Genomic DNA, 13,782 nt, shown 5'->3' on the forward strand with positions numbered 1-13,782 from the left:
AATTTACCTACCAGAGCAGGATAAAATTATGACAAATTAAATTTACCTACCAGAGCAGGATAAAATTATGACAAATTAAATTTACCTGCCCAATTAGAGCAGGATAAAATTATGACAAAAGTTAAATTTACCTACCAGAGCAGGATAAAATTATGAAAAAATTAATTTACCTGCCCAATTAGAGCAGGATAAAATTATGAAAAATTCTATTTACTTGGAATAAAACTTTGTATCCATTAGTAAAATCTGTTGACTTGTGACTAAAATCTGTTGCAATTTATGCCAGTGTTGATAGGGAAAATGCTGCTTGTTTTGTTTTTCATTCGGCGTTGTGTCCCTGCAACACAAGAATTATTGCAGATTTTATAATATCATTTGGATTTTGGCTCTTTAAAAACATTAATTTGATATTTTAATTTAAAGCTCTGCATTGTTTTTTTTTTTTTTTACACATATATAGATTTCAACATGGCTCCATGAGTAAATACATTCTATTGTACACATTTTCACTAGTCAAAAACCAAATGTGGCTTATTTTGCTTACAGTTGTTATTCGCTCTGTGAACATACATTTCAGTAAACACACAGTCTCTGACCTTATTAAAAGTATTTTAATATGCTTTTAGATTGTTGTTAATAAACATATGTTTGTAATAGTAATTTTTAAGCTTGTATATGATTTAGTCACAGAAATATTGGGATCCCAATGAGCTTCGATATTCATATTGTCCACGTTTTACACAAAAAAAAACAAATGTGGGTCAGTTAGCGTACAGCGTTCTATTAGTACTTAATGTATTTAATAATTTCTGAATAACAAATAATACTGGAACTGAGTCTTATTTTCCTCTGTCAAAACTATTGCACAACAGAAATTCTGAATTTGAGCCACTGAATTTACTGGATGGATTTAACATGCCCTGAAATGTTTTTGACGTTTTTAGTTTAAAACAAAACACAGGGTTTGCTACAGTCAGCTGAAGTACTTCTTGCATCTTGACATCTCCCTGTCTGGTAGCTTCATAAATTCTTTATAAGACAAAAAATGCAGCAATTTGATGGACTAGTGAAGATCTTGTATGTCAAGATATCGAGGCTTACTGTACATTTTGATAAGGTAAGAAGTGTGAAAATACCCTTCTAAAATAACATGCTGTCTTGGTTTACTCAACCCTCGTGTCGTTCAAATCTTCTACAGAACACAGAATAACATTTTTAGAATGTCAGTACTGTATGGTACAAAATATATTTGTTAACTCTTTACTAGAAGGGGTGTTCATAAGACTGTCATTAAGCTTTTATAATCATGACACACGTCATGAATGTGAATAAGATTTTATGCATGCTTATAACAACTCTCATTAAGTGACATTTTCTTATTTTAAATGCGAAGTTGACATTGTTATGACAACTTGACATAAACAAACATCACAACCTGTTTTTGTCTTCATTACAACTTCATTTCAAGACAACAAAACTTGTCATAAATCTGTCATAAACATGATTGATGTGAAGCCATTATAAATGTGTCATGAATTTTATAACAGCATCATTAATATATTATTTGACCTCAACTACAGTGGTACAAGCTGAATTTGTCATTAAAATGTTAAGAATTATTTGACAAATTATTGACACTTTGACAAATACAGTGAAAACATGATCAGAAAAATATTCATGACACATTTGACAATCATGTTTTTGACATATTTATGACAAGTTATGTTGTCTTGGTAAAGTCAAATAGCATAGAATCACCATGAAGCAACACTCTGTTGTTGTTTGGGAAACAGCCACTAGATGTCAATAGTGTCGCTCGGCGGCCATTTCGTAATGAAAATTCCAATAGAACAACAGCATATTATAAGTCTGCAAAATAAACTATTAAAAGTGCTGATGATTGTGATAGTAAGTGTTGTATTGTCGTGTTTCAGGTTGTATCTCAGCTTTAATGCGCTTTTTAAATAAATAAATAAATAAATAAATAAACAAAGCAGCTGCTTGCCATCGTGACAGCAATGAGATCCAATGGACGGCCGATCGCTTTTACTCCAAAATGGCGGAATCACAGGGCTGTTGCTGGGTGCTGCTGTTGCAATGGAACTTTCTATTGATTGTCGCCTCTTGGTCATTCTAAGCTCTTTGGTAATGTCAAAGATGAAGACTGGTTGTGATGTATTTGTTTATGTCAAGTTGACATAACAAACAAAGCTATGTTTGCATTTAATGTCATAACTGAGCCAATGACAGTTGACATATAAGCATGCATAGGATCTCATTCACATTCATGTGTCATGTCAGGATTAAAAAGGTTTCATGACAGTCTTATGAAAACCTGTTGCTGCATTTAATGCCAACCTTGATGGGAAAATGTTGCTTGTTTTTGTTTTTTTTTGTTTTTTCATTTGGACCTCCTAAATGTATCCCTGCAACACAAGAAGTATTCAGATTTTATACAGTAATATACTTTTGGATTTTGGCTTTTAAAAACTAACAATGTAGAGCTTTAAATTACAATATCAAATGATAGTTTAGTTTTTAGGATAAAATCTTCAATACTTCTTGTGTTCAATACTTCTTGTGTTTTTTAATTAAATAAATAAATTATATGAGTAAAATCTGTTGACTTAAAATCTTTTGCAATTTATGTCAACGCTGATGGGAAGAAAAATGCTGCTTGTTTTTTTTTTTTTTTTTTCATTTGGAGTTTGTGTCCCTGCAACACTACAAGTATTGCAGATTTTATAATATAATTTGGATTTTGGCTCTTGAGAAAAATAATTTGGTATCTTAATTTAAAGCTCTGCATTGTTATTTTTCATACATATAGGGATTTTAACATGGCTCCATGAGTAAACTTGTACACATTTCCGCTAGTCAAAACCAAATGTGGCTTATTTTGCTCACAGTTGTTTTTCATTCATTCACTCTTTCATTTATTTAATTTTTTATTTGTACAATGAAACCGTTTCCAAAATATGTATTTTAAAAGTGACACAGGAGCTTTGTGGTTTTACAATGTATTCCATAAAGTTTAAGTCAGAATTATTAGCCCCCCTGTTTATTTTTTCCCCCAATTTCTGTTTAACAGAGAGAAGATTTTTTTTTCAACACATTTCTAAACATAATAGTGTTAATAACGCTTTTCTAATAACTGATTTATTTTATCTTTGCCATGATGACAGTAAATAATGTTAGACTAGATATTTTTCAAGACACTTCTATACAGCTTAAAGGGACATTTAAAGTCTTAACTAGGTTAATTAGGTTAACTAGGCAGGTTAGGGTAATTAGGCAAGTTATTGTATAATGATGGTTTGTTCTGTAGACTATCGAAGAAAATATATAGCTTGAAGGGGCTAATAATTTTGACCTTAAAATGTTTATTTAAAAATTCAAAACTGCTTTTATTCTAGCCAAAATAAAACAAATAAGACTTTCTCCAGAAGAAAAAATATTATCAGACATACTGTGAAAATTTCTTTGCTCTATTAAACATCATTTGGGAAATATTTATAAAAGGAAAAAAAAATCAAAGGGGGGCTAATAATCCTGTTTTCAACTGTATATGAATATTAATTAGAAATTTTACTGTTTTATTCACTTCCTCACCAAATTAGAGCATAATAAAATTACTTAAGAAAAACTGCAATGCAATTACTTTATTTTTACTTGGAGTAAACATTTATTTTTCTATTAGTAAAATCTGTTGACTTGTGACTGAAATTTGTTGCAATTTATGCCATTATTGATAGGTTTTGGTTTTTGTTTTCCAATTGGAGTGAAATACAAGAAGTATTCCAGATTTTATAATATCCTTTTGGATTTTGGCTCTTTAAAAAAACTATAATTTGATATTTTAATTCATTGTTATTTTTCATACATGGATTTCAACATGGCTCCACGAGTAAACTTGTACAAAGTTCCACAAGTCAAAAACCAAATGTGGCTTATTTTGCTTACAGTTGTCATTCATTCATTCATTCATTCATTCATTCATTCATTCATTCATTCATTCACTTTTCTTATTTGGACAATGAGACATTTTTCCAAAATATGTATTTAAAAAATGACACTTTAGCTTTATGGTTTTACTATGTATTCCAGCTTGTGTATTTACCCTTCTTGAGTATCTCACATAATTTTTCCTGCCTTGTTTTTCTTTGATAGGGAAATACATGCAGATGATGAACATACTGAAGCCCATCGCCTTTGATGTCATCCACTGTGTGTCTCAGCTCTTTGATTATTACCTGTATGCCGTCTACACCTTCTTCGGCCGCAATGACATGGTATGCATTCCAAAAAGGCATTGCCGTTCTCCTCCCGGGTTCGGTATTATTACTTAACATTATGAAATATTTATTATATGCAATTGGATTCTTGCTGTGCTGTTTTGTCTGGAAGGTGCATGTTCATTAAGAAAAGCTTTCCAGTATACCCTCATAGTTTTTCCCCCTCTAATGTTTCCAAGGCCTTTGGGCACTGTTCTATAATTATTTCTATTATTATGTTAGCGAGTGTTTAGGCTTTGAGTTTGCCTCAGGAGGCTGGACTCTGAACATCAAAGACAGGTGTAAATGGTTGTTTCTCAATACCAAGAACGCAGAGAACGGACTCTTGCGTTCTTGTGAATGGACTCGCAAGACCACGAGCTGTGAGAAATGAGATACCGAGGGCTTCGTGTGGGTCACATGAAAGTTTTAATGGAGAATAATTGAAACATCACAACATTCATGCAGTGCTTTATAGTTTTTTCTTTTTCAATATACAGTTGAGGGCAAATATTATTAGCCCTCCTGTAAAATTTACACTCACCGGCCAATTTTTTAGGTACACCTGTTCAACTGCTTTTTAATGCAAATTTCTGATCACCCAATCACATGGCAGCAACTCAATGCATTTAGGCATGTAGACATGGTCAAGACGATCTGCTGCAGTTCAAACCGAGGATCAGAATGGGGAAGAAAGGGGATTTAAGGGGAATATTTTCTTGGCACACTTTGGGCCCATTAGTTCCAATTGAGCATCGTGTCAACAACACAACCCACCTGAGTATTGTTGTTGATCATGTCCCCTAAATATCCCTTTATGACCACAGTGTACCCATCTTCTGATGTCTACTTTCAGCAGGACGGCGTGCTATTTCATATAGCGCAAATCATCTCAGATTGATTTCTTGAACATGACAATGAGTTCACTGTACTCAAACCGCCTCCACAGTCACCAGAACTCAATCCAATAGAGCACCTTTGGGATGTGGTGGAACAGGAGATTCGCATTAGGATGTGCAGTTAACAAATCTGCAGCAACTGCGTGATGCTATCATGTCAATATGGACCAAATATTTCCAGTACCTTGTTGAATCTATGCCACGATTTAGGGTCAATACTATTAGCTCTCTTAAAAATTTTTTGTTCTATTGGCTAGAAAACAAACCACTGTTATCCAAAGACTTGCCTAATTAACTTAACTTGCCTAGTTAACCGGCTTAAAATTGCACTTTATGCTGAATATTACCAAAATGACTAAAAATATTATGTACTGTCATCATGCCAAAGACAAAATAAATTAGTTATTAGAAGTTAGTTATTAAACCTATCGTGTTTAAAAATGTGTTGAAAAGATCTCCATTAAACAGCACTCTGGAAATATTTTGTAAAGGATTAAAACTTTACAGGAACATTAGCAGTTTGACTTCAGCTATACAAAACAGGTACAAAATTATTTACAAGCACAACATTGCTGCAAATAAAAAATGTGTTTTTATTCACTGTTGTAGTTCAACTATACACTGACACCCAAATTGCACACAACAATTGATGGATCAAAGCTACTGTTCTGGGGGCTTCGATAAACAGATGTTCTTTTTTGATTTTCACTTCATTCATTTTCTTTTCGGCTTAGTCCCTTTATTAATCTGGGGTCCCATAGCGGAATGAACCACCAACTTATCCAGCATATGTTTTACGCAGCGGATACCCTTCCAGGTGCAACCCATCACTGGGAAACACCCATATACAGTCATTCACACACATACACTACAGACAATTTTAGCTTACCCAATTCACCTATACCACATGTCTTTGGACTTGTGGGGGGAAACCAGAGCACCCAGAGGAAACTCATGCCAACACTGGGAGAACATGCAAACTCCACACAGAAATGCCAACTGACCCAGGCGAGGATCAAACCAGTGACCTTCTTGCTGTGAGGCGATTGTGCTACCCACTGTGCCACCGTGATGCCCCATGATTATCACTTTTAAATTTTATTTATTTACTTATCACTCCATGAATCTCAATAAGTCGTATCTAACGAGTCTTCATTGCATTCACCACAACATGAATGTCCTGGAATATGCTAAAATTTAGTAGCTCCAGGGTGAGAGTTGTTTATTTATTTGTTTATTTTGCTCCCTATAGCACTCTGTTTATTTCCTATACTAAATCATTGTGCCATGTCACCAGCCAAATGTTACTGGAAAAATAAATTGTACAGGGAATTTTTATTTCCCAGAAGTCTCGCCTGCTCAAGCTAAACCTGTAAAGACCACTACTAATTGCTGTGCAGCTGTTTGCAACTTTCTGAGACTTGCTTAAACTTTGGTACCTTCATCTTTTTTAACATTTCCCATACAGCAAGTTTTCGAAACCCTAGTTTGTTCCATGATTTCCCCTCTTTGACCTACGGATGTTGCAGGTCATTGTGCTTTGAGCCGGTTTTGAGATCAAAACATGGGACTCTAAGGCCCTGTTTACACTGTCAGGTCTTGATACCCAATTCCGATTTGTTGCCTGTATCTGATTTTTTTTGTCTGTCCGTTTACACATTTTTTAAATTGTGACCTATATCCGATTCATGTGTTTACACTTGCCATACGATTTACCACGTCGCGCATACATAAAGCCGGGTTCTAGCATTTGCGCCACACTAGCCACGGTGGAAGAAATTGTCTTGCTTTTAGCTCTGCAAAATATGCGAAGTTCGTCCAACTTTAAAATGATTTTGAGGAGGAAGGAAAGGCCCGTCATCGCAGCTTGCGCCTATAGTTTATACATGGTGTCCTTCACTATTAAAAGGAATTTGTGGGTACAAGAGAGATCTCGTGTCTGGTGGGTGCAAATTGTGGCTACTGACCACTTTCCTCCATGTTTCCTCTGTTGTTTACCGCATTGGCGCCTCCACACGCTCTTCCTTCTACGTCATTAAACCGCGGAGAAGTACCACATTGTCGCAAGTTTAATGACATACAAAATGAAATGCCTCAATAAACCTGATCTACTTAAGTACACGATAGTCGAATATATCCGATTTATATCTGATTTATTTCAGCATATGAAGGAGGCCTGAAACCAATCTCTGAATATCCGAATGCGTGCAGGGTTTTTTTCGTGTTTACATTGTCATAGAACAGATCGGATCTGTGTCACATATGAGCAGAAAATCTAAATTGGGTCACATTTAACTGGCAGTGTAAACGGGGCCTAAGTAAAGCCAATAATTAATTTGCTGTCCAATAGGTCCGTGCCTCTACAGCACCTTCAACCTGGCAATGTGACTTTCCATCCCAGGTGTAATCCACTGCCAAATCCTCCATTTGAGAGTTTCAGGACTGCCTTCTCTACTCCGTCACGGGGCCTTGAGAACATGATTGCAGGTGTAGATGAATTCCTGAGTGCAGAGGAAGTAACACTGAAGGATTCCTGAATCATCTCCCTTTTTCCCGCACCTGTATGAGCTGGGAGAATCTATTGAAGAGGGCACATTTGTTACACAGAAATGGAGGCAGTAATACAGCTGTTGGTTTGGGTATTGCCTGTGTAGTAGCAGCCCAGTGGAATCTCACTGAAGCTGTTACAGACAAAGACTGCCTGCTGTTCTTGGACTTTCCTGACTCTTGGCAGTCGAGCAACCACTCAGAAATTCGAAGACAAAAAGACAGAACCTTCTTAAGACTGGCGTTTACATATTTTTCCAGCTTCCTCTCATCTCACACTGCCTTATCCACAATACTTTAAAAGCATGGGTGCCCAAACTCGGCCCTGGAGGGTGTCCTGCATAGTTTAGCTCCAATTTTCTTTAACACACCTGCCTGGAAGTTTCTAGTATACCTAGACAGAGCTTGATTAACTGGTTAGAACTAAACTTTGCAGGACACCGACCCTCAAGGACTGAGTTTGGACACCCGTGTTTTAAGGTATAACCATTAATAAGTGCAAATGGAACACTGTACCTGCTATTTTACTCATTTCAACATTCATCTTGTGACGGGATGCACCAAGCTAGCCGCACACAACTAGCGGCAATGAAAACCAACTGTGTCATCAACTCCCGTCTGGTTGCCTCTGACTTCTTTTGGCCTGTTTCCACTGAGTGGTACAGTACAGTTTGGAATGCTTTTATGGGCGTTTCCAATGTCAAAAGGTACCAAAAAGCGAACCGTACCATTGCACTTTTTGGGTACCCTTTCAGAAGGGTACATAGCACAACAAAAGGGTACCAAAAGGCAGAGCTAGATGCGCAGCTGAACGCAATTGGTTTACAGAGATGCATCACTAGCTTGTGCACAAGCTAGGAGAATGAAAACAAAGGAAGCTCCATTTTTAAATACACAGCTGAGACATTACACCGTAATAATATATACATCTAATAACAAGCCATAGTCGACCTGAGCTTAAACAAACCTTGTCTTCTTGATGAACAGCCACAAAGCCAAGAAGAATAGAATCTACCCTATGCCCTGTAGTACCCCGAGCGATTTCGCTTTCTTGCGTGAGCTCGCCATACGTCTATATTTGAAATAACGAACTTCTCGAGCTGATGATAATAACGTGCGCGTGATTATTGACATGCTTCTGACATCCAATCCTTTCAGAAATGGACAAACACACCAGTGAAGCGCGAAAACAATGGAGTAAATGATTGTTTCAGCAACCTAGACATGAACAAACCGCCATGTCACCTTTTGGACTATTATGGACTCGGAATGATGGAATTACTCTGTAACAGAGGCTACATGTGCTGGTGAAGATAAAAGACACAGATGAGAGGTTTGCACTGACTGGGCTATATGTTACGTGTCATTTTTGAACCCAAATAAGGACTAAATGTATGCTGTGTGTAGTTTTTCAGTAATTGGTAACATATCGGAGACTGTAAAGGGCTGTATGTGTTCATATAGCTTGCATTTATTTATTTATTCCATGTAATTGCAGACGTTACAGTAGTATTTTGATCATTGATCTGCAGTTATAATCAAATCATGTTCACAGAAAGGTTAGTAATGAACATTTATACACAAGTATTTATGTGTATAAAGCATCTGTTTTGTGAGAGGTGCTTCTCATATGATATGTGAACAACCAGTACAGCTTTACTGTAGACATCCTTGAGCGAGAATGACTTCAACAGAAGCTTTCTGTCGTACACCACGCCCACCAAAAGGGTACCCTTGTGATAAGAGATGTCCAGATTCGATCACGTGATCAGAAATCGGGCACGATCAAGATACTCAAAATTAAATGACTCGGACTCAAGGGCAAAAAAAAATGATCGCGACATCCCTAATTGTGACCCTTACCAACCCATACCTTACCGTACTGTACCACCCAGTGGAAACAGGCCATTTGTGTTCCTACTTGACATGAATTGTTTACTTGGATACGTCACTTCAACTTTTTTGTTCGTTGCTGAATAACCAAACCAAGTGCTCTCTTCAGCCAATCCTACATGCTGAATCGGACCAAAAATCGATCTGGTTAACCTGGCAAGAGATGACATGTGGAACACACCAGCCCAACTAGCTGGATCAACACTGACCAATGGCCCAATCAAGCACATTGGCGAACCATTGACTTGGTGTGTCCTGACAGAGATGAAAATGGATTATACTGTGGATCGTTTGTGTGAATGTCCATCACTTTCAGCCTCCAAATGCAGCCTTCGTTTCCCAGTTAATGTAGGATACAACTGGTGGATCCTTCGCAGCCTGGTAACATTTGATCCAGTTATCAGTCACTTCAATGGCATGCTGCATTTTTTTTTACTCTACCTTGACACCCAGCTTGCGCACAAAAATGGATAGAGGATATTTATTCATTGTTGAGAGAGTATAAAAAGTGAATCAGATGGAGAAAATTGTGCCAGTAGAAGTTCATGTCTTGAATTAAGTATTTTCAATGGAGATTTCTCTGTGTAGGATAATGTTGTCATGCTACCGTTCTGGAGGCACCAATAAACAGCTGTAGGCTAGATAAATTGGCGGCTGATAAGTATATATGGATGACTGCACCTGCTATTTGACTCTCTGTATTCATCTTGTGACTTGTACACACAACACAGATGAAATTGGGTCATCCTGAGGATTGTTTTGCACAGATGTCCATTGTGTTCAGCCTTCAATTGTGTCCTTCATTTCCCGGGTAATGACGGATACAACCGGTGGATCCTTAGTGGCCTCGAACATCCCAACTGAGAATGGCAGGACGTTTTTTAAAAATAAAACTCAGGATTGCTGTTTTAGTTGGATGGATTAGGTTTCAATTTCCTTGGATGTTAAACACAAAGCATGTTAAACACAAGAACAGAGCAAGGACTGGAAAACAGAGCAAGGACTGGTTTGTTTTATTTCAGCTAGAATAAAAGCTGTGTTTTTTTAAACAATTTTGAGGTTTTTTAAAATTTGAAGGTCTACAGAACAAACCACTGTTATACATTGACTTGCCTAATTACCATAACTTGCCTAATTATCCCAGTTAAGCCTTTAAATGTCACTTTAAGCTGAATACTAGTATCTTGAAACGTATCTAGTAAAATATTATGTACTGTCATCATAAAATTAGAAATTAGTTATAAAAATAATTTTGTTTAGAAATGTGCTGAAAAAAAAATCTTCCTTGCGTTAAACCGAAATTGGGAAAAAATATACAGGGAGGCTAGTAATTCAGGAGGGCTAATAATGTTGACTTCAACTGTATATCTATAGCAGACTTGCTCCCCAAGGAAGGCTTGACATTAAAAAAACAACACAACACATATACACAAAAATTATGATTCTTTGCATGCACATCAGCATGGAGGACTGCGGAATATCTAGCACTTACTGCAAACGTTGCGTTCTGTCAATCACAGTACCATGCTTGAATTCGGTAAACCTTTTAAACGTTGCTCACACTAGACTTTGAACATGTTAAGTTTTGTTACTGCAGTGGTGCTGCAAAAAGTGGTAGGACAAAACTACACAATGCTACACTGCTACTGTAAAATGATCAACTTTTCCGTGTGTTAAAGGTGCTGTATGTGTTTTTGACTCTTCTAAATAACAAAAAAAAATACTATAATACTGTATGTTTGCAGATATTTAAGTAACATGCTAAGTGAAAATAATTTTTAATCTGAGAAACAATGCTGAAGTCAGATATTCTTCTTTGAAAATGCGAGTTACGTGCCTGAACAGCTGTCTTTGCTTTGGTTCCTTTAACCCGTCCTCTGCCAGTGTAGCCAATTATATTTCAGACCACGGGTTGCCTTGGTGGAAAACCGCGTTTTTGATTCATTCAGTGAGGAAGGCTCTCAAAGTGTGTGTCCGTGACTGAAATGCGACCTACGGTGAACAGTAGCAGACTCAGATATGAGACACAGATTTAGAGTTCTACATGAGGTGGTTATTAATTAGCAAATAATATAAATATTCCAAATGTAAACATTTGGTGAGCAGGTTACATTGTAAGCCTGTGTCCTAACAATACGCTATGTGACGAGATTTGCAGTGATAAGTAATTTGGCTGTTTGCACAAGACGAAACACGACAGGAATTTAAATATAGCCATTCAGAAGCACGGAATAGTGCACTTACTGCACTCCCACAAAATGGTAAGGTTTATAATCAAATTAATACATATTAAACCACTTTAACATTATTAAATGTAGATGCTGAATACACTGATATGTGTTGGTTTACACTGAGTCACAGTTCTAAAGTTCAATTTCAATTGGTTTATTTTATTTTCAAGATCTGAGGTGAACTATCTGCTGCTGCTTTCAGTAGTATGACAGTAAATGTCATGTAAATTGCCATTCAAACTCACATTATTAGCATTTAACAGTGAATAAAGCACATGAGGTGTACCTGAGGTGATCATTGTCAGTTTATCCTGTTGTTCAGCTGCAAGAAATAAAAGCCGTTTTTAAAATATAAATTTCAGGTGTTGGTTAGAACAAAAACTCCTTTTAATATGGAAAATATTCCTTCTATCACGTGCCGTTGCTTTATTTAGAACGCTGTTTAAATCAGCCTTTAGGGTCGATAGTGAGGAACACTTCTGTTGACGTCGTCAATCTGGCAACCTGCGCTTGCATGCGTTTTGAACCAAGCATGCAATACTTAGTTCAACCATTGGGTGTCAAACTTGCACTACTGCATCTTTAAGTTTCTGAACTGAGAGGTCACGTTTTGATCCTCTTGCATTCATCTGATGCAAATTTGCAGGCCAGAGTTCACAAAACTTGAACTTTGCTAAGCTGCGAAATGCAGAATAACATCACACAGGCTTACATTTTTCAATCTGCCACATTCACATAAATGGAGCTCAGTGGAAGGAAAAGTTTAGTGTGACCACGGCTTAAGATAAGCCATAGCCAGACGCTTTATTTATTTTCAATCTTTTTATTGGTCTTTTGTATGACAAAACGAATAAAAAATTGAGAGAGGTGAACATTAATATATATTGCCCATTATTAATCCCATCCCCTAACCCCTCGTTCATTAACTCAATTAACAAAACAAGAATAGTCAATACATAAATACCAAAGGAAGTACATTAGATAGCTAGAGCTAGATGATTTATTACATACATCCAAATCCAAAAATTAAAAAGCTCTCTCTCAGTTTGTTTGTCTATGTTATGTTTGTCTTATGCATAAAAAAATCCTTCATCTGTCATGCGCAAATTCAGTCACCGCTATACCCAAACCTCACTCTATTTTTTCACTCCCTCTGACATTTTTATTTCCATATTATCACAGAAGTGTGGCGTTTGCACTCTGCGCTTTTGCAAATAATTGTTTGTTTGCCGTGCTGAGCGTATGCCAAATCAAAAGTAAATGCTTATTTGGAGCTGGTGGATTGAGGCCAGCGCTCTTGTGCTTTTAAAGAGCAAGAGAAAAGTCCTTGCACTCCATTTGGCCTGTGGTTTAGCTGCATTATAACTCGCAATTTCACTCCCAAACAAGATCCTTCCTGGGCAGGCACGGACTATGTAATGGCATTGTGAAAACTGAAGAAAATGAGATCCAGAATTGAACTTCTAGGCACATGCATTGACCAGGACAGGGTTTCTGATAGGACTTCAGGAGCCATTTGGAGTTCATGACTCGCTTTCTGTCATTGCTGTTCACGGGGACCAATGTGAGATAGAATTCACTTTTCTCCAACATGCCTGTTTTTTCCTCCCTCTGTGCTCAGCATAAATGAGTACACCCCGCACAGATCTCTCTTTTTAAATGAATATTTTATAAAGGATGGTTTACAATAATATATTTACAATAATATACAGCTGAAATCACAATTGTTAGCCCTCCGTGAAATTGTAATTCTTAAAAAAATATATTACCCAAGTGTCGTTTTTCAACATATTTCTAATAAAATAGTTTTAATAACTAATTTAATAACTAATTTGATTTGTATTTGCCATGGTTACAGTACAATATTTTTACTTGTTATGCTAGATACTATTTAGCGTAAAGTGCAATTTAAAGATATAGCATATTGGATAACAATGG

General features: G+C 36.6%; 1 protein-coding gene across 1 annotated transcript in view; it reads left to right on the forward strand.

Annotated features, from left to right (window-relative positions):
• Positions 1 to 13,782, forward strand: part of LOC130246323 (syndetin-like) — a 382,903-nt gene that overhangs the window by 167,322 nt on the left and 201,799 nt on the right. The window contains exon 20 of the mRNA XM_056479201.1: positions 4,171 to 4,292. Coding sequence (XP_056335176.1) covers positions 4,171 to 4,292 — 122 coding nt within the window. The remainder of the gene's footprint in view (positions 1 to 4,170; positions 4,293 to 13,782) is intronic.

Source organism: Danio aesculapii, chromosome 19 (genome assembly GCF_903798145.1).
Source record: "Danio aesculapii chromosome 19, fDanAes4.1, whole genome shotgun sequence".
Classification (NCBI taxonomy): domain Eukaryota; kingdom Metazoa; phylum Chordata; class Actinopteri; order Cypriniformes; family Danionidae; genus Danio; species Danio aesculapii.